The following is a 25,228-nucleotide window of genomic DNA, read 5'->3' on the forward strand; positions in this document are numbered from 1 at the left end:
TGTCGGATTCGTCTTTGCAAGACGAATCTTTTTACCTATTTTTATTTTATCAAAACCTCTTCCAGTATGAACCAAACCAACTTGGTTCAGTTTGGTTCAATCTTGGTTCGTTTGGTTCACTAACCAAACGGTTTCTGATTTGACCTAAACCAATTTTGTTTAATTCGTCTTTACGAGACGAATCTTCTCATTCCCTTTAAAACCCCCCTTTTATCACGAACTAAGTCAATATAAAATTTATCATATTCAAAACCTTAAGTGTGGAAAATACAGGTGTTACAATCAATCTATTCCCCTCTGATATATGATAGATTTTTAATGAATTAGTCCACTTCGTTATGAAATGATCTGTTTGATAGCTCTATGTGTACGTATATTTATAATTTTTTGAATATATATATATTCAGTAATACTGCATTTGAAATTTCATGAGAAAGAGACTCTTTGACCATTTCGAACAATTTTTAAAAAATAGAAGCTTTTAGGCGCATCGGCCAGTATTTTTTTTATACATATAATTTCATTAATTTTCATCCAAAGAAACAAAAATAACTAACCAAATATTCAAGCTATTCGTTTCAATAAGCAATCAATCTGCTATGACTTAGTTCTATTTACTAGAATTTGAGACTACAAAGCTCGATTTGAAGAGAAAGGTGGTTGCCCTACATAAAAGTTCGTGGTTATTTGTTTCATATATCATTAGAAAAGCTAAGATATGAAGCAGTCTGACTTAATAATACTCTGTTGCTTTTACAAAGTCGTGAATCCCTAGAATAGAAATCAAAAAGATTAGCAATGATGTTTCCAAACCAAGGAAGGAAAGGAAGAACAAATTTTAGCAGAGAAGTCATATTGAAACACCTAATACGATGCCACAATTGGATCAACAACGCAGATTTGTCTAAAATCTGTCATCGAGGCATCTCTATCTTTTCGGTGGTTTCTTTCTTCAAAATGATTTCAAACACGTCGATAGGTGTTTCCAACAATGGTGTTTGCATGTGGACGTAAAGAATGTGCTTTTGCCATTGGCACATGATTCCATGGTTGAACAGCCGGAAGGAAGAGTATGCCGAAGGGATCCATACAAGAACTGGCTGCATTACATCTTTACAATTTTTAATTGTGTATAGGATAATGAACATTCAACTGATCCTTTAAAAAAAAACCATCCTTAACAAGTTAACAGCTTCAAAGAAAACTTGTGGCACTCTGATAGGAAACTGAACTCAGGATCCAACACTAGAAAGATCAAGTTATTCATAGCATTGCAATATTTTTCAGCTATATAATCCTCGGCAGAATCAGCTGGTCATACTACAGAGATCTTCTAGTAGGGGAATACATGAACATGAACTTATGTTTGGTTGAAGTAAAAAAGCACTAGGATTTCAATCCTATCACTTCTTAAGGGCTAAAAAAATTTCAACAAATGACAGAGGGATAACTGAAAAAAGAAATCGATGGCCAGTGATGTCAGAGATGATACCTGGACACCAAAAATCATGAGAGATGCCAATGACCAGAGAAAGAAGAAAAAAGAGTTACATCTAAATGTATGGTTGGTGTGTGTCTGAATTCATATTCGGTCTATAAACGTGATGCAGTAGTTACCTATAACCAATTCCTCTACTGTGTAACCAAACTACCCGTAGGATAACCTCTTTAACATAATCAAGAAGGCTAGCCCACATCATAAGTGACATAAGTCAGTTGGGAAGAGACATCAGAGTACAAAAAGAAATTAAATTCTCACGTTATATTTGGCAAATAGGGCATACAAAGAATACCAACTAAAGTTGTGCTATTCTCAATAGTCACATCAGTCAACTCACTTCAGCTGACGTACTCCTATGTAATTGAAATACTTATTTATAATGTTTTCTGAACATTATTTTATACATTAACATAGGAAAGTTAGGATATAACAAAGAGACCAAGTATTATATTATTCAAAAGAATGAGCAACTAGAAAATTTTTTTAAACTAATCTAATCCGATCAAATTTTTAAATAAAAATTGAATAAATCAAACTGATAAAATATCGATGAATTTGATTTTCAATTGAATTAATCAAAATAATTAAATTTTTTAATATGAAAAATTTATCAATTAGTTAGGATTTATAAGTTTATTAATTTAAAATTTTACTTTTTTTATTTTAATTAATTTAGTTTATTCGATTTAACCAAATAAAGAATTTTAAAATTGAAATAGAACCAAATTAATCAATATTTTAGAAAAATAATTAAAATTTTAAATTCGATCGATTTAATTTATTAATTTAATTTAATTAAATTTGTGCTACAATTTTTTTCATTTATTTTACCATTTAATCTAACATGAATCATATTATTGTTCTATTTCTTTTGAAGCTTTGCTGATCTCCAGAAACCACAGTTAGAATTAGACAGGAAAGCCTGTGCTGTGCTGTTGTTGGTCAAAGTGGCCTAATTTTGACGTAAGTTCGGTTCTCTAGTTCTTCAAACTTTGATTGGAGCAAAAATGGAATTATAACTCAAAATAATTTAAATTCAAATTCAGTGTATGTTCCGGTTGAGAAGTGCTTCTTGACACGTCACCGGACCTTCCTCGCCTTGGGAATGGAGCAGGAGGGGGAGCTGAAGGCGGTGGTAGCTTCAGGGTCGCCGAAGACCTCGTCGGAGTTGGCACGGAACAGGGAGAAGGATCTGGCGCGCTGATGACTACTAGACCTGAGAATAAAGCAAACGTGAGTAGGAAGGCCAGGGGGTGCCCTGGCGCGACCACTCCGACGCTCAAGTCAAGCAAGGCAGGGGGAAGAAGATGAACAGTAATGAGCTTGAGCGTAAAGGGGAAGACAGAAGTAGAAGAAGTTGAGAGAGAGAGTTACCTGCTGAAGGGAGTGATCATTTTAAAGGGGAGATGAGCGTGCATACCTATCACGTCATCATTTAAGGAACGTCCCATCATGATTAATGAGATGTTAGGAACAATCGAGTTCCCTGTCCCATCGCCGGTAAAGTGTTATCTTGTCGCAATCCGTGTAGGCAGCAGAGAAATAGTAGCAGTTAATGGAGGCGTGGGCTTGTCAGAGGTCATGATGGGACATGCCAGGGCACTTAGGGCGCTTAGTCCACTTGATTGAATTGAGGCTGGTTAAGCGGCATGCACAACGAGAGTGGGAGATTCGGCAGCAACGATGCCGAATGGGTATCAGCATCCGACGTGCTGAAAGGGGCGAAGGCCACGAGGATGCGAATGGGCGATTCGGCCACGAAGGTGCCGAATGGGCGATTCGGCCAAGAAGGTGCCGAATGGGCGATTCGGCCAGGAAGGTGCCGAATGGGCGATTCGGCCACGAAGGTGGCCGAATGGGCGATTCGGCCACGAAGATGTGCCGAATGGGCGATTCGGCCACGAAGGTGCCGAATGTGCGATTCGGTCACGAGGGGTGCCGAATGGGCGATTCGGCCAGAAGGTGTCGCATGGGCGATTCGGCCAGTAAGGTGCCGAATGGGCGATTCAGCCACGAAGGTGCTGAATGGGCGATTCAACCACGAAGGTATCGCATGGGCGATTCAGCCACGAAGGTGCCGATTGGGAGACTCGGCAACGCAAGTGCCGAAGGAGCGATTTGGTCATAAGAGAGGTGGAGGGGTGATCCGACTCATCTTGAAGTACGGAGGGAGACAGTGATTGTGCTTGGCAGGACTTATGGGAGGAACCAGGATCAGAACTCAAGTCGCATCAGCGGTCCTATGGGTTATTCCCGTAACATAAGCCTCCCCGCTTAGTCTAGTCGAAGGGAGCATGAGTCGGACTGACTAGACAGAGTCATTATTCGAGTCCAATCGGCCAAATGTTGGTTCAGTTAGGACCACACCAGGACACGTGGCGGTGTTCCACTTGCCACGTCAGTCGCGCAGTATGGTGGTGAGCAATCATGGGGAGGCGCAAGTCTAACTCAAGTCAAAGTCTGTCGTGGGAGCTTCGGAGACTGTACGGTCATAGCTGGTAACCGAAACGGCATCTCAGGGGACACGTGGACGCATCCCCTTTGACATGTCAGCCTCAAGGCGTGGCGGTGAGCATGCGCGCATTAAGGTAAATGTCTTTTCCCAAGCCACATTTAATGAAACGAGCTTATCGAGGGGAGTATCGCTCCGCTATCATGACGCGATCGGATCCTTCTGGGGGGCCGTATCGAACGGCGGGGGTCGCATCCCGCCTTTTCGCTGCCGCTAATCGGACGGTTGGCGCCTGATAGGGTTTCATTATATATCAGTGACGAAAAGGCGGCGGTGTCTTTATCTGTGTGTTGCCTGCTCGCGTTGTTGCCGTTGTCTTCCCCAGCCTCTGCTCTTTGCTCGTCCTCTCCGGTGATCTTCCACCGTGTAAGCTCTGCTTCCCTCAGTTCTTCCTCTTTTTCCCTTTTAGTCCTCTCCTCCTAGTAAGTATTAGGTATAGAAATGTCTGACTCGGAGCCCGAAGGATTATGGTATGAGTCCACATCGTCCATTTTTTACGACGACGCTAAGGCAGCGATAAAACTCCGATATCAAATCCCTAGAGAATATAAGATTAGGGTCCCTAAGAGTCAAGACCGCCCTCATCTTCCCCCCCGGCTATTAAACCTTTTTCCGAGATCAATTGGAGGGAGGGCTTCGTTTTCCTGTCCCAGAGTTTTTTGTTAGGATCGCGGGGTATTTCGGAGTGCCGGTAAATCAATTGGCGCCGAACTCCTTTCGTCTTCTCTGCGGTGTTTGTCTAGTGTTTAAGGTTTACGGGATTCCTCTAAACCCCACCGTCTTCCATTACTTCTTCTACATGAAGAAGAAGGAAGAAGGAGTGTTTTATCTTAATGCTCGAGCTGGGCATAACTTTTTAGGTAAGTACCCTTCGTCACTAAAACACTGGAAGGGGAAGTTCTTCTTTGTGAGAATCCCAAGTCCCCTACGTATTACCGAGTGGCAGCAAGAGCTTCCCCTTCCTCCGCGCTTGAGAGACTATAAGTCGGAGACGACATTCAAGATGGCGACCGCGTCCCTTGATGGCCTAAAGTTTCATCCTGACAGGCTGGTAGGCGAGGAAGGGCTGCTATATCGGGCAGGCTTGAGCCCAATAGCCACGGAGCTATCTCAGTCGCTTGGTAAGAAATCATACTACTGCTTAAGCATATTAATGGCTAATTTTATGTGTATCTTGGGTTTGTACAGAGGATCTCTGGATGACCGCCTCGATGAATAAATTCTTGAAGTGGGACAAAGCGTCCTTCAAGAAACTGTCGACGCCTAGCCCTTCGGGAGAGACTCCTGCTGTTGCAGCTTCATCTGGCAGCCATGCAGTCGAGGCGGGGTCTGAGGCGAGGTCCCAGTCGGAGGTGCCATCTGGCCGAGTCGCCCAACGGGCCCGAACGGGGGAGTCAAGTGAGCGTACTCCTAAGTCAAAGGCACTGATCATTAGAGAACCGCCTGATGAGCCAGCGTCCAGAAAGCGCCCTCCCACAACTGAGGAGGGTAAGTTGAAGAAGAAGGCTAGGCCTGATCTATCGGCAAAGCCTAAGAAGAAGAGACAACCCAATCCCCCGAAGGCGTCTAAGGCCACGCCCGGCGCCGAATCGAGTAAGAGAGCCGAGGGGCGAACAGTAACGCGGGTGTCCCAGGCGCGTGCCGAATCACCGGCACATCGGCAGCCGGATCAGCTGGGGGTTCAGCTCTGCCTGCCGGCGAACAAGGTCATGCGACTGTGGAGTCAGATGCGGTGCCAGCTCTTGAACCCGCTTCAGGCATAGCGACTGCTGGATCTGCATCGGTGCCGGCAGGGATCAGGCCGGCAGCCTCTGAGCCAACACCGGAGAGAAGGGTGTTTGTGGCGGCTCTGAGCGAGGAGCCGATGGCGGCTTCGTTGCCACGGAGGGAGGCTTCTCGGGAAGTGACGATCGAGGGCCCGAGGGTATCTCCTTTGCCCCCTATGCTAGAATCGGACCAGGTAGCCAATGTGGCTCCAAGCCCTGCACCGAGGAAGGGCACTCCGCGTACCGTCAGGCAAGAGTCTCCTCGCCGAGTTGTCTATGCGGCGGCCGTTTGCCCTTCTGGTGCGGCAGGAATTTACCTGGTGGCATATTTCCACCGACAGAGGTCCAGCTGCCCCCGATTCCGACAGATGCTCCATTCAGGCGGGAAGATGTTAATGATATCATCGATTGTACTCGCGAGCTCCGAGGTTCGGCGCATTACGCCCCCCTGACACTATCAGACATGACGAGTCGCAATGCATTCATCCTAATTCGGGTAAGTCTCCTCCGATTCTTGTCTCCTATCTTATAACAGGTGGATTTGAGTTGGTGTATCTGACACAGGTCTTGGCCGAGAACATGGAGATGCATAATCGGCTGCCTGATATCTATCGTCATTTCAACTTCCTGGAGGGGCAGGTGGCTGAACTGAAGGCCAAAGAGGCCGATTTGATCAAGGAGCTCGAAGCAGCTCGGTCGACTGTCAGCCAACCCCAGCATCAAGCCCAATTGCATTCCTTGGAGGAACAGGTGGCTGAGTTGTAGGCCAAGGAGGCCGATTTGATCAAGGAGCTCGAAACAGCTCGGTTGGCTGTCAGCCAACCTCAGCATCAAGCCCAATTGCATTCCTTGGAGGAACAGGTAGCTGAGTTGCAGGCCAAGGAATCGGACCTGGTCTATTTGAGCGATGAAGGCTACCTGAGTGATTGGTCCCTCGTCTGTCCATTCGGCCATGGAGCTGGCCAGTTGGGCCAGCTCATCTGCTTTAACATTCTCTGTCCGAGGAATCTTCTGGAGGGAGACCTCTTTGAATTTTGCCTTGAGTTTTGTGAAGGCCTCGGCATATTGGCGAAGCCGGTCGTTGCGGACTTCGTAATTCCCTTCTACTTGTTGCGCCACCAGTTGAGAGTCAGAATGCAGATGAACTCGGGTGGCTCCCATTCTCTTAGCTGCCTGCAAGCCGGCAAGCACAGCTTCATATTCAGCTTCATTGTTGGAGGCGCGAAAACTTAATCTGATGGAGAGCCGAATCTCTTCCCCTTGGGGAGAGATCAACACGACCCCGACCCCACTCCCTTGCCAGTTGGAAGAGCCATCAACATACACCTTCCATATTTGCTTCGCCTCTCCTTCAGTAATTTTGGTGAGGAAGTCGGCTAAGGCCTGAGCCTTGATGGTAGTCCGGGGTTGGTACTGAATGTCGTACTCTCCGAGTTCCACTGTCCATTTGATGAGTCGTCCAGAGATTTCTAGTTGCGTGAGTAGCCGGCCCAGGTTGCTATTGGTCATGACTGTGACTGGATGAGATAAGAAGTAGGGGCACAGTTTTGAATGGACAAGACGAGCATCCATGCCAGCTTTTCAAGGTTGGAGTATCTGGTCTCTGCATCTTTGAAAAGGTGGCTAGAAAAGTAGATGGGCTACTGAGACTGACCTTCCTGCTTCATTAAGACAGAACTGGCGGCAGTGTTGGAAGTGGATAAGTACATCCATAATGGCTCGCCTGGAGAAGGCTTGGCGAGCCGAGGGAGCTGAGAGAGGTACTCTTTGAGCTCAGAAAATGCTGTGTCAAAGTCTTCATTCCAGTTGAACTTCTGTGCCTTCTTCAAGACCTTGAAGAAGGGAAGGCTACGTTCCGCCGATCTGAAGATGAATCGGGAGAGTGCGTTGATCCGGCCCACCAACTTCTGTGCTTCTCTGAGGTTGCACGGCGGGGACATCTGGGACAGTGCTTGCACTTTATCCGGATTGGCTTCGATCCCCTCCTCGATTACTATGTAACCCAGGAACTTTCCTACTCGGACTCCGAATAAGCACTTGGCTGGATTCAGCTTGAGGTCATATCAGCGCAGAGTGCTGCATGTCTCCTCTATGTCAGCGATGAGGGAGCCTCCTCGCTCTGACTTGATTAATATATCATCCACGTATACTTCAATATTACGGCCTTGTTGGTGACGGAAGATCTTATCTTGGTCGTCTACAGAGAGGGCGATTTGATGATACCCCTGATAAGCATCAAGCATACATATATATTCGCATCCAGAAGTTGAGTCGACTAACTGATCAATCCTGGGCAGCGGATAGCAGTCCTTCGGGCAGGCCTTGTTCAAGTCTCTAAAATCTACGCAGACTCGCCACTTGTTGCCCGGCTTTGGCACCAGCACCACGTTGGATAGCCATGTGGGGAAATGCACCTCCTTGATGTACCCAGCCTTCAACAGCTTCTGCACTTCCTCTCAGATTACTTTGTTCTGCTCGGGGCCGAAGTGCTGTCGTTTCTGTTTGATGGGGCGGGCACCTGGAAGGACGTTGAGGCGGTGGATGGCGACGGAAGGGGAAACTCCCGTGAGGTCTGTTGGAGTCCAGGCGAAAACATCCTGATTCCGACGGAGGCATTCAGCCAGTTCTAGCTTCAGTTCGGCTGGCAGTTCGGCGGCCACTTGCACAGTTATCTCCGGACGGTCGGGGCATACTTGCAAGATCTCCTTCTCGGCTGCAGCGCGGGGGTTCGGCACCTCTTGAACTGCGTGCACTTCAGCTCCTTGGGTCCGTTGGGCCTTTCTGGCTTCAATCCGGACCGCGTCAACGTAACAACGCCGCGCAGTCAGCTGGTTGCCTCGCGCCTCCCCGACTAAGTCTCCCACTGGAAACTTAATCTTCTGATGGTAGGTGGATACGACGGTCGAGAAAGCGCCGAGTGTCGGTCGACCTATTATCACATTATAGGAAGAGGGCACATCCACTATAGTGAAGAAACAATACCTCGTCCTTCGAGCCGGTTCCTCGCCGAGGGAGATAGCAAGGCGGATCTGTCCCAGGGGGTGAACTTCATTCCCCGTGAAACCATATAAAGAGGTGGCCATCGGCTCCAGATCAGCTTCATCGATTTGCATTTGATCAAATGCTTCTTTGAAAATGATGTTGACGGAGTTGCCGGTATCAACAAACACTCGGGATATATCATAATTGGCTATGGTGGCTTTTATGACCAGAGCATCGTCGTGAGGGGTTTCTACTCCTTCTAAGTCATAGGGTTCAAACCCGATGGTGGGTCCGTCTCCCCTATTTCCTCCAGCCACACCGCAGACTTCCAACTGTCGGCTATGGACTTTCCTGGCTCGGTTAGAATCTCCATCAGTAGAGCCCCCCGTAATCATAAGGATGTTGTCTCGGGGGGCGTTATCTTGGTTACCGACCCGGGGGTCGCGAAGGCCGGATCCCGGACTGCGATCCCCCTCGTTCGAAATCGGGGGAGTTAGCTCCCTGGGAGAACGGTGACGTTTGTAGGCGGCCCGAGGAGAGAGTGGTAGGGGTGGAGTAGCGGCCTGATTGTGGGTCTCCCGCCTAGGTTGGGGGGCAAGGTCCGCCCTCCCCGAGCGTTGGTCTTCTGCCTCCTGGAGGACTCGGGCATATTGATGGCAATCCCGAGTATCGTGAGTTCACATCCGATGATACACGCAGAAGTGGGGCAGCCAACGCGAAGGCCCCGAGGGTTGAGTGGGTCGGGAATCCACTGCTTGTATGCCACGAGGGCCAGCCTCTAGTCTAGTGGGACACTCCGGCTCCGGCCTCCGTAATGGTTGAGGTAACTGGCGGCGTTTATTTCGAACCACCGGGGCTGGCTGCTGACTTGGACCCCCATGATGGTGGGAGTCAGAGTTTGTGTGCCGGGCTGACTGAGCCTCCTCCACATGTATGTACTTGTCGACTCGGGTTAACAGCATGTCGAAATTCTCCGGAGGCTTCTTGATGAGAGATCGGAAGAAATCCTCCTCTATCAATCCGGAGAAGGCACTAACAAGGACCTCCGATGGAGCGGCTGGGACCTCCTGCGCCCCCTGATTGAATCGGCGCACGTAATCCTTGAGTGACTCCTTGGATTTCTGTTTGATGGAGAAAAGGTCCATCACAGTCTTTCGGTAAGCTCGACTGGTAGCGAAGTGCCTTAGAAAGGAGCCCCTAAAGTCGTTGAAGGAGCATATGGATGATGGCGGCAAATGGTTGAACCAACAGATCGCCGAGCCGGCCAAAGTGGTGAAAAAAATTCGGCACTTGATGACGTCGGTATATTGGTGCAGCATGGCGTCATTCTCAAATCGCTCCAAATGATTCTCTGGGTCAGCTGCTCCGGTGTAATCCACCAATTGAGGGGCTCGAAAGTGACGCGGGAGTTCCTCCTCTAAATTTCAAGGGGCGAAAGGGGATTTGTGGGAACTGCTACCTTCACCTGGACATGGACCCTTTCCCCGTGCGAAATGACGAGGTGGGGTCTGGGCCGCTGCAGATTCTACGGACATTCCACCGTAGTCTTCAAAAATATAAGGATGGGCTTGGCCTTGGGCCTGATGGGCCGGAGCCTGGTAGGCCTGGGCCTGATGGGCTTGGGCCTGAGGGACCTGAACTTGAGAGGCTTGAGCTTGATGGGCCTGAGCTTGATGGGCCTCCGCGGGCTCAAACAATCGGCGTGCTGGGGCCGGTGCCGGTATCGGTGGGGCTTCAACGGAGAAGGAGCGGGGTCTTGAAGGGGCGGCCGGCGCTTGCGGCTGCTGTCAGGAGATCGCGAGGACGGCGGCGACCACAACCTTGTCAAAGTCCTCCTGCATCATGGCGATGAGGCGAGGTTGAGAAGGTTCGTCCGTCGACATCTCAAATCCGGGCTAAAGCGTTCCCACAGACGGTGTCAAAATATGTTCTGATTGAGAAGTACTTCTGGACACGTCACCGGACCTTTCTCGCCTTGGGAATGGAGCAGGAGGGGGAGCTGAAGGCGGTGGTAGCTTCAGGGTCGCCGAAGACCTCGTCGGAGTTGGCACGGAACAGGGAGAAGGATCTGGCGCCCTGATGACTACTAGACCTGAGAATAAAGCAAACGTGAGTAGGAAGGCCAGGGGGTGCCCTGGTGCGACCATTCCGACGCTTAAGTCAAGAAAGGCAGGGGGGAAGAAGATGAACAGTAATGAGCTTGAGCGTAAAGGGGAATAACAGAAGTAGAAGAAGTTGAGAGAGAGAGTTACCTGCTGAAGGGAGTGGTCGTTTTAAAGGGGAGATGAGCGTGCATACCTATCACGTCATCATTTAAGGAACTTTCCATCATTATTAATGAGATGTCAGGAACAATCGAGTTCCCTATCCCATCGCCGGTAAAGTGTTGTCTTGTCGCAATCCGTGCGGGCAGCAGAGAGATAGTAGTAGTTAATGGAGGCGTGGACTTGTCAGAGGTCATGATGGGAAATTCCAGGGCACTATGGGGCGCTTAGTCCACTTGATTGAATTGAGCTGGTTAAGCGGCATGCACAGCGAGAGTGGGAGATTCGGCAGCAACGATGCCGAATGGGTGATTCAGCAGTGACGTGCTGAAAGGGATGATTCGGCCACGAAGGTGCCGCATGGGCGATTCGGCCACGAAGGTGCCGCATGGGCGATTCGGCCACGAAGGTGCCGAATGGGCGATTCGGTCACGAAGGTGTCGCATGGGCGATTCGGCCACGAAGGTGCCAAATGAGAGACTCGGCAACGCAAGTGCCGAAGGAGCGATTTGGTCATAAGAGAGGTGGAGGGGTGATCCGGCTCATCTTGAAGTACGGAGGGAGACGGTGATTGTGCTCGGCAGGACTTATGGGAGGGATCAGGATCGAACTCAAGTCGCATCAGCGGTCCTATGGGTTATTCCCGTAACCGTATAAATTATTTTAATTAAAATTTTATAAAAATAAATAATGAATCAAATATTTTTTAAACGGGCATGAAACAGATAAACTCTTCGGGATCAAAAGTTGTCTCTTCCATATTTCTGATGAACTTAAAAAAAAAATGAAGTTAAAATAGAAGAAAGTACGGACGATATATATGTATCAAGAAGTGGGAGAAAAGAGGAAAATTCACGTATTTAATTTTACTGATATGATTTAGTTAAAATATTTTGAGTTTGAATATTTGATTGATTTATTTATTATTTCCATTTCTTGTGTTTATCCACCCCATCTGACTTGGCTCTCAAGGAACCGGTTTAATAACAAGCAGCTCTGTCTCATCCGGTCAGCCAACTCACTCCCTAAGCAAAGGACGCCCCGTCTCTCTCGTCCGCGGACTCGCCGCTCGCTCTGCGCCATGGATCAAACACGGGCATTCGTCAAGGATGTCAGGAGGCTCATCATCAAGGTTCTTCACCTTGCCCTCAAGATTTTTTTCTCAACCCTCACCGCTGCGCTTCGTTCCGTGATTGGCCTTAGACTGACACTGTAGGATGACATTGTTTGGAGAATTAGGTTTTTGTTGTGCGGTCGGGGGGTTTTCGCTATCGGTTAAGTGTAGGACGGAGGGATCCATATTTAGTAAATCCTTTCTTGGTGCGGAATGTGATCGCTTATTCTCCCGATTGGCTGGTGTGTAAAAGGATTGACTCATAATCAGAAAATTTCTCAGTGGATCTGGTGCTGGTGTTTGATGGGAAGAGCACGTTGGTTTCTTCTCCAACAAGAATAGATTACGAGTTGCCTTTTTTCTACAACTCATTTTTGTGTTAGTTGTTTTAAAATTTAAAAGTTGCAAATAGGAGCATTGAGATCCATCGAATAAAATGGATGCTTGTAACTTCAATCTTTGAACTAACAAATCAGCTTTTGGCAATTTTATTTCATAATTTGAATTTTATTTTCTAAAATTAAGATTTGAGTTATTTAAATACAACTGAAATTACAAGAATATTTGATATTTTATTCTGGAAGCTGTTCTAGGCTTCTTGATTCGCCCATAGAGTTTTATCTTTTCTGTTATTTTAGGTGGGAACTGCAGTTGTAACAAGAGCCGATGGAAGATTGGCTCTTGGAAGACTGGGGGCTCTTTGTGAGCAGGTACGAAGGCCATGAATCAATTTTCTATTATTTACCTGTGTTCTTAATGATGTTTCTTAATAAAGAAATTCTGAATCCATAGCTTGCTTAAGATAGCAATTGGTTATCCACAGGTTAAAGAACTCAATTTACTTGGATTTGAAGTAATCCTCGTCACATCGGGTGCAGTTGGTGTTGGTCGTCAGAGGCTTAGATACAGGAGGCTAGTCCATAGCAGGTGCTAATATGCATAATTTTTTTTCATTTATTTGACCATATTTAATCTAACACGAATCATTGATGAGTGATCATATTATTGTTACTATTTCTTTTGAAGCTTTGCTGATCTCCAGAAACCACAGTTAGAATTAGACGGGAAAGCCTGTGCTGCTGTTGGTCAAAGTGGCCTAATGGCCTTATATGATGTGCTATTTAGTCAGGCATGATTTTAGCTCTTTTATTGTTACATATTTGTCTTGTCAATTTATTAGACATTAAATGTAATTAATTAATCATATACTAACACAATTTTTCTTGCAGCTGGATGTGACATCATCTCAGCTTCTTGTTACGGATAATGATTTTAAGGATCCAGATTTCAGGATACAACTCTGTCAGACTGTGAACACTTTGTTATCTTTGAAAGTAATTCCTGTTTTCAATGAAAATGACGCAATGAGTACAAGGAGAGCTCCATATGAGGTATTCTAAATTTGATATAACAGCTAAAGACAATTTATTGTTGGATCTATGAATTTCTTTTTGGTGAATGTAATGCCATTATGATATTTCATAATTCCAGTTTATGTACTTCCCTCAAAAATGTTTGTTTATGCTCGTTCTTTTGTTTTTGAGGACTGGGGCGAAAGATTAATGTACCCAACTCAAATAGTTGGGAAAAACACAACTTTATGATAATGATGAAGAGGAGAAGGATAAAATCCAACTCTCTTTCATGACTATAATATGGTAAAAATATATATAAGTTAACTATAAACTGTACATAGAGGGTCAGGAAGTTACCTATGGATAGAGAAGGAAGCTAAGGATTGGTGGAAGGGGCAAGACCAGGGATGAAAGTGGGCCCCAATTTCCAAGACCGAAAAAACACAATGCAGGACATGACACAACCTCCATATGTAATATTCACACAGAGACCAAAACACCATCTGAGCACAGTTAAAATTGATCCAAAATGTTGGTGCATAACAGCACGGGAGAAGCTCAACTGTGATCATTGGTCAATCAGGAGAGCACTCAATCAGTCAAAAAAGTTGCAGAGTCATCAATGCATGTTCATCTCACTTCTTTTCTAGTTACGCATGTCTGAGCTGAAACAACTTTTGGAGTCTTTTGGGAACGTCGTGTTTCCTTTAAGCTAAAAGTAAATTATAAAATTGTAGTACAATGTATTGTACTTTGTGGAAGTGTTGCACAGTTCGAAAATTATTATGCGTCTAAATTAGTATAACATGTATGAGAATGCTAAGTGTGTGTGATATTACTAATATCATAAGTTCGGAAATTCTACCATCCACAAGCAAGGAAGTATAGTCTAATTGAAATGAGAGAAAATAGGTAATATGATATTGACACGTTCAAAGTCGCTGAATAGATTATATAGTTGAACAAGTTGAATCAAATAGGGTTGCAGGAAAACAAAGGGGACTTAAAAGACATGTTACTTATGATATAGAAAGTTCTATATAACAGTTGAAGAGGAAATTTGAGGCACATGTGATATAACTCTTGCTAGAGCAGTTGAAGTTTGTTGGAAATTTATTATACAAGTACTAAAATCTTTTCTAGTTATGATTTGGATATGAATGGTAGTATGTTTTATATTTTCAAGTGATTCATGATAAATTTGAACACAGAACCTTCTATCTTGTTTGATATATACTTTTAAGTGATAAGGGGAAGACATGTAGCTATTTCTTCAAATTGGCATCTAATTTTACTGTGTGAATTTAAGTGAAAACATTTTTGTGGAATATGATATAGGATGTGTATTATCACTTTTTATCTTTGCAATCAAAATGATATTTTTTCCTCATTTGGCATATGCAAGAAGCCAATACACCAAATCTCATGTGCCTTGTATCATCTGCATGATGATCAAAGGCTAGGAAAGAAAGCTGTTGAAAAACCCAAATTGGCTAATGTACAAAACTGTGATCTTGATGTGCGGATGAGATATGCATCTGGAATACTGAAACTAGATCCCTGAAGAAGGGGCAATGCCTTTTTTCCTGGTTTTTCATTGTATTTATGTGGACTTTAACTATATAGAAAAAAGTTGCAAAGCAATGGTGACCTAGTTAAAACATGGGAGGAGGCATTTAATCATTTAAACTTTTTTATGTTGAAAATAAACTGCTATTCCTTTTAAAGAAAAATTTAGAGAATTTTGTTATTTCTTTGTGGATGCACAGAAGACCAATGGCCTGCCATGTTGGTTTTCAGATCTGATTCTCTTTAGATTCATGATGTGTATGTATTGTACATATATCTTCTGCCTCATCTACAGTCCTTTTGTATCTTGACCTTTAAATTGGTCCAATAAATCAGGATTTTGTTTTCTTTATCAAAATTTCTAACCCTAAGTAATTTTGGGATCCTAGCCTCTGTAAATTGGATGCATTTTGTTCAGTTAGTCTCTTTTGACCATGATATTCAATTAGTTGGCCTTTTATCTGAATAAATGCTTGTATTTGCAGGATTCTTCTGGTATTTTTTGGGACAATGACAGTTTAGCAGCCCTTCTAGCTCTGGAATTAAAAGCTGATCTTCTTATTCTGCTCAGTGATGTTGAAGGCCTATATAGTGGCCCTCCTAGTGAACCAAATTCAAGGCTAATTCACACTTATGTGAAAGAGAAGCATCATGCTGAGATAACTTTTGGAGACAAGTCCAGGGTAGGAAGAGGAGGCATGACTGCTAAAGTGAAAGCCGCTGTTTATGCTGCTTATGCAGGCACCCCTGTTGTGATTACTAGGTATGCTCCTCTTGCTTGGTTATTAATATATTTTTCTCATATACATTTCATCAATGTCTTGGAAATCGATGCTTCTTTGCCCATTCTTCACTGAATCCAAATCTACAGTCAGTAGTGATTCCTAATTAGCAGCAAGTCTTCTAAAACTCTGAATAAGTCTGTCTATTTTCACATATTTCGTTCTTGTTTGTTGAAGATGATCTGTGTGCCATATTTTCCTACTTGATGAAACAACATGATGAGCATGCAATGATTATTTCTGAATCCTATGCATTTTTTTTACTGGGTATTTAGTTTAGGCCAGATTAGAAGCGAATAGGATGAAGAATAGTTTTGTGTCAGCTGGCATGGGCAGAACATTTTGTTCTGCCTTGGAACTCACATGTTGAATGACCGGGAGTTAGTGCAACCTGTGCCTCTATCAATGGTAGTAGGGTTTACAATAATGGCAGAGCAGTTTTGGCGTGAGCCTTCAGGAGAAGTCTAGACATGCCGCAAGGTATGTGACTCCTCCTGAAGCTTCCAGATGCATGGTAACATCCGTGAGTCTTTGTGATGCATAGATGAGGTGTATGACTCTTCTAGATGCGCGGATGAGATATGCGACTCTTCTTGATGCATAGATGAGGTACACGACCCCTCGATGCCCAGTAAGGTATGCTACTCCTTCTCAATCATTAGCGATGTATGCAGCTTCTCATTTTCCTCTGTCACGTCATTTTCATTCTCTGCTTCCTTCGCCTCCGTTTAGTGTTGGTGCTTACAACTATCAGCGCTGACACTTATCTGGTTCATACGGCTCGTTTTGTTGGAAATTGAAACCCCAGATCAGAAAGAGATTTCAACCTTCACTGATTGTACTGAAAATTTATTGGTATTAGAAAATGTCTCTTATGATGATAGGTGAAAGCAATCAGATATTTTATATCATTATATCAGTCTTAAGCTAGAAAGCAGGCTGGAAATCTACTGTAATTAGTTTTAATCCTGAATACAACTTTGCATGTCATTGTTGAGTAAGATGGGATTGATAAAACTATATTATTTCATATAGGATCCACAAAAAGGTTTTAAAATACAAATCCATTGACAAGTGTGGATGGCTGGCCAGAACAATGGTGCCAACATCTGTACCATGTGGCGGTACAAGTTAGTGCTGGTTGGATCCAATCAATCAGAAGAAGATAATTTTTGGATCAGTAGTAACTCATTAATTAATCTTCTAGTTCTCTCATTTGTGCTAGTAAATATAAGGGATTTTCATGTATTGTAGAAGACATGATTACTTGCCAATATGCACAGAGGAATGGGCTATAATTGCACTCTTCTTGCTAATATGCAGCAAGAGTAACAGGCTTTTGTTTTTATACTTGACTACATTTTATGTGTGAAAATTAAATCAATTAATTTTTCCTCACTAGAAACAGCTATAGAATGAATCATTTAGTTGTTGCACCACTGTCGCTCAAAAACTAACTTAGTGAAGTTGATTGTATGCTAACAGCAATTTGAGGAATTTTTTTTCTTGCCAATATGCAGAAAGAGAAATGAGCCTTCTTTATATGGTCGACTGCATTTTTTTTGTATAAAAATTTGAATCAATAATCTTTTTCCACACTAGCACAGCTATTTAAGAAAATCATTCGGCTGTTGCACCAACTTTATTCAAAAGCTAAACATAATAAAGTTGATTGCTATCTAACACCAATTTTTTTGGCCGTTGAAGTGGTTTCACCACTGATAGCATTCTAAAGGTTCTTCAAGGTGAGAAAGTGGGTACCCTTTTCCATCAGGATGCAATTAATTGGGGGCTGCCAAGAGAAGATAGTGCTCGTGACATGGCAGTTTCAGCAAGGGAATGTTCTAGGCAACTACAGGTACTGTATATCACCTCCAAGACAAGAGAGAAATTTTGGAATTGGTATTTTGCCATTGTAGTTCTGATTATATGATTGTATAATAGCTTTTGCTATAATTTAATTTTGTCTCTCCACCAGAGATTATCGTCAGATACCCGCAAGAAAATTCTAATGGATATTGCTGATGCTCTAGAGGCAAATGAGAAATTAATTAGAGTAGAAAATGAGGCTGATGTTGTTGCTGCTCAACAAGCTGGTTATGAGAAATCATTGATCTCTAGGTTGATGCTGAAGCCAGGCAAGGCAAGGGATTATCCAATTTTGTTGTTTGTTTGTGGCATTAGTATATTTCTAACTGTCTTCTATTTTTTGATAGATATCTAGCCTTGCAAATTCAGTTCGTGCACTTGCAAATATGGAGGATCCAATATCCTGTGTTTTGAAGAGAACTGAGGTCAGATTCTTGCCTGTAGATTACTAAAAATTTCTCCTGATTATTTGTTTAGTTGTTGATATCTTGCCTGTATGATTGTGATGATTCTGAGAACTTCAATCAAATTTGGTTTCTTCAAGGATATTATTTATTGTCTTGATTAGCTTTGAAATTCTGAGAATCTAAGGTTTGATATTGATTCAGGTTGCAGATGGTCTAATCTTGGAAAAGACATCTTGCCCCTTGGGTGTTCTCCTCATCGTTTTTGAGTCAAGGCCTGATGCTTTAGTTCAGGTAAAACATACAAATCAAATTTAACTCTCTTCTGGCAGACTAGCCAGGCTTGTGGGCAATATAACTTTCCAATGTTTGCCTATTCCAAAAATTTTGCTTGTGGAATCTAGTTATTGGTAGTTTCAAGTGGCAAAATGTGTGTATTTACGTAAAATAACATCTAAATGCTTTTTTGTCAAATACAAGTTTAGCTAATTGATAAACATTTTCAAGCATTCCATTCCAATAAATAGCAAGAAATGATATATCAGTAAAAATCTAGTAAACTTTGGCTTTCAAATTGACAATGATCTTCTTTCCATCGTATAAATGACATAGTACTTTGAAGGTGGAAAAGTCTTGTGTTATTCTTATGTTCAGAGCTTTTGGAGGAATAAAAGCTTGTTATACTGCTTGTCTGATACTCTATGCCTTTTCCATTTATTCTCTGGTGATAAACAAACTCTAGTCCATGTTTCACAGTACTGGTTGGGTCATACTGACTAAGGATCTGATTCTTGGTTTGCCTTGATGTGCTTCAAGTATTATTATTCATGCTGAATAATGATTGGTTAATAATGTATTTTTTTCCATTTGTTAAGGCTGACAGTTGTACTTGTATCACTTTTTTTTCCTCTTGCAGATTGCATCATTAGCTATCCGAAGTGGTAATGGTCTTCTTCTCAAAGGTGGCAAAGAAGCCATGAAATCTAATGCAATCTTGCATAAGGTCTGTTTAGTGACCCAGATCTGCTAGAAATGTGTAAATAATTGTCATGCTTTTATGTGGATTCTAAATTTAGCACTGCTGTTTTATTTTCCTTTCATTTAATACCAAAGCACCTTTTAAAGTTCTTGTTTTCTGGTTAGGTCATTACGGAAGCAATCCCAGATGTAGTGGGTGAAAAGCTTATTGGCCTTATTACATCAAGAGAAGAGATTCCTGATCTGCTGAAGGTGAGTTAGTATTAGAAGAACATTTTGGCTTTTGTATGAGTTTTGAAGAATTTATTTTGTTGTAAATCCAAAATTTTCCTTTTACAAAAAAATTCCCAGCTTGATGATGTCATTGATCTTGTGATTCCAAGAGGGAGCAATAAATTGGTTACTCAAATCAAGGAATCCACCAAGATTCCCGTTCTGGGTCATTCAGGTTAGACAAACATAAAGTTGTATCTGCTATAGCTCCTCTTGGATCGTATCTTGTATGCAATATCTCCGTATCTTGTATGCAATATCTCCTTATGTTTATTATTCTATATATTGATCAAGTCTTAATGTTTGCTATCCAGATGGTATTTGTCATGTTTATCTGGACAAGTCTGCTGACATGCAAATGGCTACTCGGATTGTGTTGGATGCCAAAATTGACTATCCAGCTGCTTGTAATGCTATGGTAATCTCTAATGCTATGGCTAATCTCTATTCCACTGCAATAGTGACTAAAATTACCTTGCCTTTCTCATCATTTCTGCATTTCAGAATGGATTTGTACCTTTTTGTACCCTAAGGCTCAACATTCTTTGTTTAGTCAACTCCATAATTCCTCATTAATTGTTTCTAATCTGTTTATTCATGACGTACAATGTTTTTTTTTATAATTGGTCATTATTACTTTCAGGAGACACTTCTTGTTCACGAAGATCTTTTGGATGATGAGGGGTTTAATAATTTACTGATAGAGCTCAAAAATGAAGGTCTGAGGATTATCATCAAATTTGCAATTTTTTAAATATACTAATGATTGACAGATCAAGTATGGGGTAGACTCAATTATGATAGCAAGACTTGTGCTGCAAAGTTTGCTGAGGATATTATAGTATCTGTCAAATTTCTTGCTTTATATCCATAGACATGTTAAATTTTAGAAATTTACTGCATGCACAATTTCAGGTGTTACTTTATTTGGTGGTCCTAGGGCAAGTAAGCAGTTTGGTTTTCCAGAAGCACCATCATTCCATCACGAGTACAACTCGACAGCTTGTACAGTTGAAATAATTGATAGTGTTCACGCTGCAATTGACCATATACACCGATATGGAAGGTATAATACTGCTCCACTCTATTTCATTTTTCTTTGATGATTTCTTTATCATATTTTATATAAAACACCAAAAACCAACTTCATTGGTATTTTCCTTGTGTTTCATTCTTTCAGCGCGCATACTGATTGCATAATTGCCGAGGACAATGAAACGGCAGAGATTTTCCTTAGTCAAGTTGACAGGTATCATGGTGGTGTCCTGTGCTAGATTATATTTAAGAAGAGAGGTTTCATTTGGTTTCATGTTTTGTATCATCATAATTATCATCAAGCTGTCTATGTCGAAACGATTCGGGGTTGGTTTCGCGAATCTTATCCCATCATGGAGTTGGATGTTTCATGTGCATTATTTAATTCACATACATACTATTCACAATATTAATTTCTTGTCGTGTTTCACTAAGTATTTGAGGAGGATGAGCAAAGGGCACAAGATGTGGAATGAATGTTGAACAATGAGGTCTGAGAGCGATGGGGAGGGATGAAGAGGAATGGCAACGAGTTGTAGAACAAAGAGAGATGATAGATGGAGAAATTGAGAAGGGAGAGAGATTTTTTATGAGTAGAGATGAGAGTGAGGTTGCCCACCTTGGATGTTTGGATATCATGTACAATTTGAGAATAGGAAATATTATATTCCATTTATATAGACTCTTGAACTAAACCCAGAAGAACTAATGCAGGATTAAACCTACTAGTTAGACTAATAACCTTCTTGATCCACTATATTTAACAAGCACAAAAGGCCTGGTAGTCCTGTCAAAAACCTCATAGAGGCTAGAGGGAATAAATGTGAGCATAGCATGAATAAAGACAACAAATTGTTCATATGGGATCCAAGGTTCGAAGTTTTGAAGAGAGGCAAATGGTGCTGCCTAGTTAGGAATTAAATTTTTGAAGAAGGGAAAATAATGCTTAGTTTGAATAATCTGTTTGCTGCTATTTCTATTTTAGTATGTACATATATAGATAGTTAAATGTCTAAGCTTTTATATATAGAAGTCAAATATGTTTCCCCAATTTCAGTGCTGCAGTATTTCACAATGCAAGCACACGCTTTTGTGATGGAGCTCGTTTTGGACTTGGAGCAGAGGTAAGCTTTCTTTCCTCTCAGTAGATGACTTGTTTGGTGTATATAAAAATTTGGAATATACTTTTTTTTAATGATATTTTTGTTTATATCTTGAGAAGGTTGGTATAAGTACAAGTAGGATTCATGCTCGTGGACCTGTTGGTGTTGAAGGATTGCTCACTACTAGATGGTAAGTTGCATACTAATAAACTCGACCTGCTCAATTGATTATAGTCTTCATTCTTTTCTTTACTCGTAGACCTTGTAGGATTGCTTGTGTTAGATTATAACTAAAGCCATTGGCCACCTTAGCTAGATGATTTTTGTAAAACTAAACCTGATGCTCCTCGTGAATAATATAAATAAAAAAAATTAGTATAGATTTGATAACCAAAAAAATCACGATGACCCTGGGCATTGTTTGTTAGATGTATTTGTTATGAAGAAGAAAATAATAAGGTATCAATGTCTCAAAAGGAATCTCAGCTTTTGGAGAATATTGTTTTTTTAATCAAAACATATATTTGTAAAAAGAAAGTATCAGAGAACAAATTATGATCTCATAGGAATTACAGGAGGATTTCACATGAACATAGGAATCTCATATGTGGAATCTATATATTCTCTTACAGTCATATCATGGGTTTCGCATTAACATAGTTTCCAATTGTAATTGTTTTTTTTTGTTATTCACAGATTACACAAGCAACACAATGTTCCCCTGATGCTTGTAAGTTCAAGAAATATCTTGATATTTCCAGGATGGAGATAAAGCACAACTAACATTCAAGATTAAAATGAGCTAATGAACAAATATTTTGAACATTACATTGCAATGTGTATTAGTGCATAGCTAGTGCACTAATGAGATTGCATGGATACAAAGCTGCAGTAATTTAGGTAGTTAGAGACAATGAAAACTAATTATCCATTTGAAAAGAAACCCCAGTTATAATGAATAATTCGACTTTTTTTTTTCTGTTTAAGTGAAATTATGAGAAAAGGCAATAATCATGGTGTTGCATTTAGTAGTTGTTAAAGACAAAGTGGGGATAATTATTGGAGTTAATCTTAGGTACTACCCTCTGTCTTAATAGAGTATCATTTTTATCGTTTTACAACTAAGTATTCAACACTCTTCCTCAAACTAAAGCTAGTCCAATGATATTGTAAAACCCTATCTTATTATAAATATATTCAACTCTTGAACCTTTCAAACATGTAAAATAATTTGTTAACTGACCATTAGAAGTAACAAAAGTGATTATGTTCTCCTTGGAAAAAGAATCTAGCTAAATTTCTAAGACTGCTTCTTCCTTTTGACTTGATAGAGCTCTTTTCCTAATTTTGCTATTTTTAATGAAAATCCATGTAAAGGAAAAGGAAAATCCACCAGTTATGTGGCCATAAAAATTAATCTGTCTTTTTGAAATTATAATCAAAGACACAAAATGAAGCTGTCAGAAATATAAAGTCTGTTGTTAACTTTGCTTGTTATTGTAAAAATGCAACCTTTTGTGAATTTATAAAATATAAAGTGTTCTCGTTATTGTATCAACTTTGTCTTCTTCTTTCTAGGATTTTGAGAGGTAATGGACAAGTGGTCGATGGTGATAAGGGGTTAGTTTACACACACCGGCAACTTCCACTGGTAAGTCCCAGATTTCATTGCTTTTTTTTCTCTTCTTATTTTTTGTAAATTCAGTCTGTTGAGATTTTAACTCTCTGTTTATGAATTCAGTCTGCTGATAAATTATAATAAAGCTTTGGGCAAAATAAGTTTGAGCTGATCCTGTTTGGTGTAGCTTAAATTTTTTATTGACTATCGCAACCCTGAGATATTAGGATGTGTCTGTTATGGAATCGACGTTCATGCTTGATCATTGGCAATGCTACATGAAACATTTGTTTCTAAAATCAAGCGGACGGTTGAACCATTCCATTCTGCTATTCTTTGATCCTTGGGTTAACCAGTCGAACTAGCCAAGCAGTTTGGTTTCAACTTGAGTCTCATCCTATAATAGCATTTAGGTACAATGCCCATTAGAGCTGCTTCTTTAGTTATTGACATAATATATATAGTTTCCTCTAATTCTTCTGCTATATTATACTTATCCGTCAACGATTCCTTTTACAGGCAAACGAGCAACGAAATGGTTAATCTTTTGGCTTTTCTACTATTGCGAGAGTCGATCTCCAATATTCCTAAGAGTTTTTATTTCTTGCAACCTTAGAACTCTCCTAGAGTAGTTTAGTTGGTGATTCATCAAATTGAGGTCACATCTACACTGTCCTAATAATCGTTATATTTATTTATTTATTTTTGATAAATTGCAAGCTTGGCTAGAAATTTCAAATGTGTTTTTCTTGATGTCTATTTGGAATCCAAGCATTACTTAGATTTGGCGGTTATTTTGAAGAGATGATACAATAAAATGAGAACATTCCATTTTGCCTCGTAATTTTTTAGCTTAGAAAATTATTTTACCTGCCAAGAACCTACAGTGGCAGCTTCAGAATAGATTTGCGGACTATTAAACGATAGGTGATAAAATGAATTTTCAAAACCCCTTAGAGCCAATCTTTCTGCATCGAAGGATTGAATAAAAATTTGATTAAATTGAATAAATTGAATAAATTGATTAAATCAATTGAATTTAAAATTTTATTTTGATTATTTTGAAATTTTAATTATTTTTTTAAAAATAATTAATTTGATTAGATTTTAAATTTAAAATTTTTATTCGATTAAATTTAAATAAATTAAATAAATTCAATTATTTTGATTAATTTCAATCAAAAATTTAATTAATTAATTTTTATCTGTTTGATTTTTATTTAAAAATTTGATTGATTTAATTAGTTAAAAAAAATTTAATTTAGTTTGATTTGAATTAGTTCGATTCGATTTGTTTTTAATTTGTCGTATGTTTCAACATCAATCTGCTTCCATCCCCTCAAAAAGTGTTATTATTTTATAAATTCATATCAATTACTATAATTTCTGTTTTTTAGTCCTCCCCGATATGATTTTCTTGATTCCGTTTCTGCGTAACGTATTACCATAGTTTGCAGTGAAGGTGCGTGAGAGATCGGTGAATGCGTCCAAGTGCTGTGCCGGAAAGAAGAGAAAGAGGGCGAACAGCCGGTGGTGGATTTGGTTTGTGGATTCGTGAGGTGCTTTCCGTCTACCGTGATCGCTCCTCCGACAGTGAGAAATTTCAACCGGGCGTGGCACGCATCGACAGGTAATTCTAATAATGGTATCAGAGTTGAATGTTAGAGTATTTACCTGTTGGTAAAATCGCTAGAACAGCGATTTCGCTTCTGTTCGACCGTCGCAAGCGGCAGTGCACAGGCGCTGCCTGCGATTTTTTTTTTTTCTCTCTGTTTCACACTTCCCATCTGCGTGGCATCGTGACGTCGGCTCGGTCGACAGCCGTCAGCGGCAAGCGAAGCCATGGCGGCGGCAAGAGGCGATTCGGGGAGGCTGGTGTCGCTGGGGCCGGTGCCGGCGGGGCTGGCGCCGGCAAGAGGTGATTTGGGGAGGCTGGTGTCGCTGGGGCCGGTGCCGGCGGGGCTGGCGTTGGCAAGAGGCGACGCCGGCGGTAGTTTGCTTCGTGCACAGGAAGAAGAAAAGAAGAAGCGACGCTGTGCTTCGTGCACAGGAAGAAAAAAATGGGCAGGTCTTATTCCCGAGGTTAAATCACAATGTGATTTT

General features: G+C 41.6%; 1 protein-coding gene across 2 annotated transcripts in view; it reads left to right on the forward strand.

Moving 5' to 3' along the window:
• The window catches only part of LOC141838764 (delta-1-pyrroline-5-carboxylate synthase-like), a 51,241-nt gene extending 27,403 nt beyond the window's left edge, over positions 1-23,838 (forward strand). Inside the window, exons 1-21 of one of the 2 annotated variants that reach the window (XM_074726332.1) lie at positions 12,053-12,157; positions 12,778-12,849; positions 12,963-13,066; positions 13,166-13,268; positions 13,369-13,530; positions 15,549-15,826; positions 17,553-17,703; positions 17,824-17,988; positions 18,062-18,139; positions 18,323-18,412; positions 19,035-19,121; positions 19,262-19,348; positions 19,448-19,544; positions 19,684-19,787; positions 20,013-20,088; positions 20,285-20,435; positions 20,550-20,618; positions 21,462-21,528; positions 21,627-21,697; positions 23,086-23,158; positions 23,645-23,838. In XM_074726332.1, the coding sequence (XP_074582433.1) occupies positions 12,107-12,157; positions 12,778-12,849; positions 12,963-13,066; positions 13,166-13,268; positions 13,369-13,530; positions 15,549-15,826; positions 17,553-17,703; positions 17,824-17,988; positions 18,062-18,139; positions 18,323-18,412; positions 19,035-19,121; positions 19,262-19,348; positions 19,448-19,544; positions 19,684-19,787; positions 20,013-20,088; positions 20,285-20,435; positions 20,550-20,618; positions 21,462-21,528; positions 21,627-21,697; positions 23,086-23,158; positions 23,645-23,668 (2,160 nt within the window). In that variant the 5' untranslated portion in view covers positions 12,053-12,106 and the 3' untranslated portion in view covers positions 23,669-23,838. Of the gene's footprint in view, positions 1-12,052; positions 12,158-12,777; positions 12,850-12,962; positions 13,067-13,165; positions 13,269-13,368; positions 13,531-15,548; positions 15,827-17,552; positions 17,704-17,823; positions 17,989-18,061; positions 18,140-18,322; positions 18,413-19,034; positions 19,122-19,261; positions 19,349-19,447; positions 19,545-19,683; positions 19,788-20,012; positions 20,089-20,284; positions 20,436-20,549; positions 20,619-21,461; positions 21,529-21,626; positions 21,698-23,085; positions 23,159-23,644 lie in introns of those variants that run through there. The other variant, XM_074726333.1, reaches the window with a different exon arrangement.
• Positions 23,839-25,228: the final 1,390 nt, after the last annotated feature.

This window comes from Curcuma longa, chromosome 11, assembly GCF_044706935.1.
Source record: "Curcuma longa cultivar G26 ecotype Majalengka, Jawa Barat chromosome 11, ITB_CL_G26_1.1, whole genome shotgun sequence".
In the NCBI taxonomy this organism is placed as follows: domain Eukaryota; kingdom Viridiplantae; phylum Streptophyta; class Magnoliopsida; order Zingiberales; family Zingiberaceae; genus Curcuma; species Curcuma longa.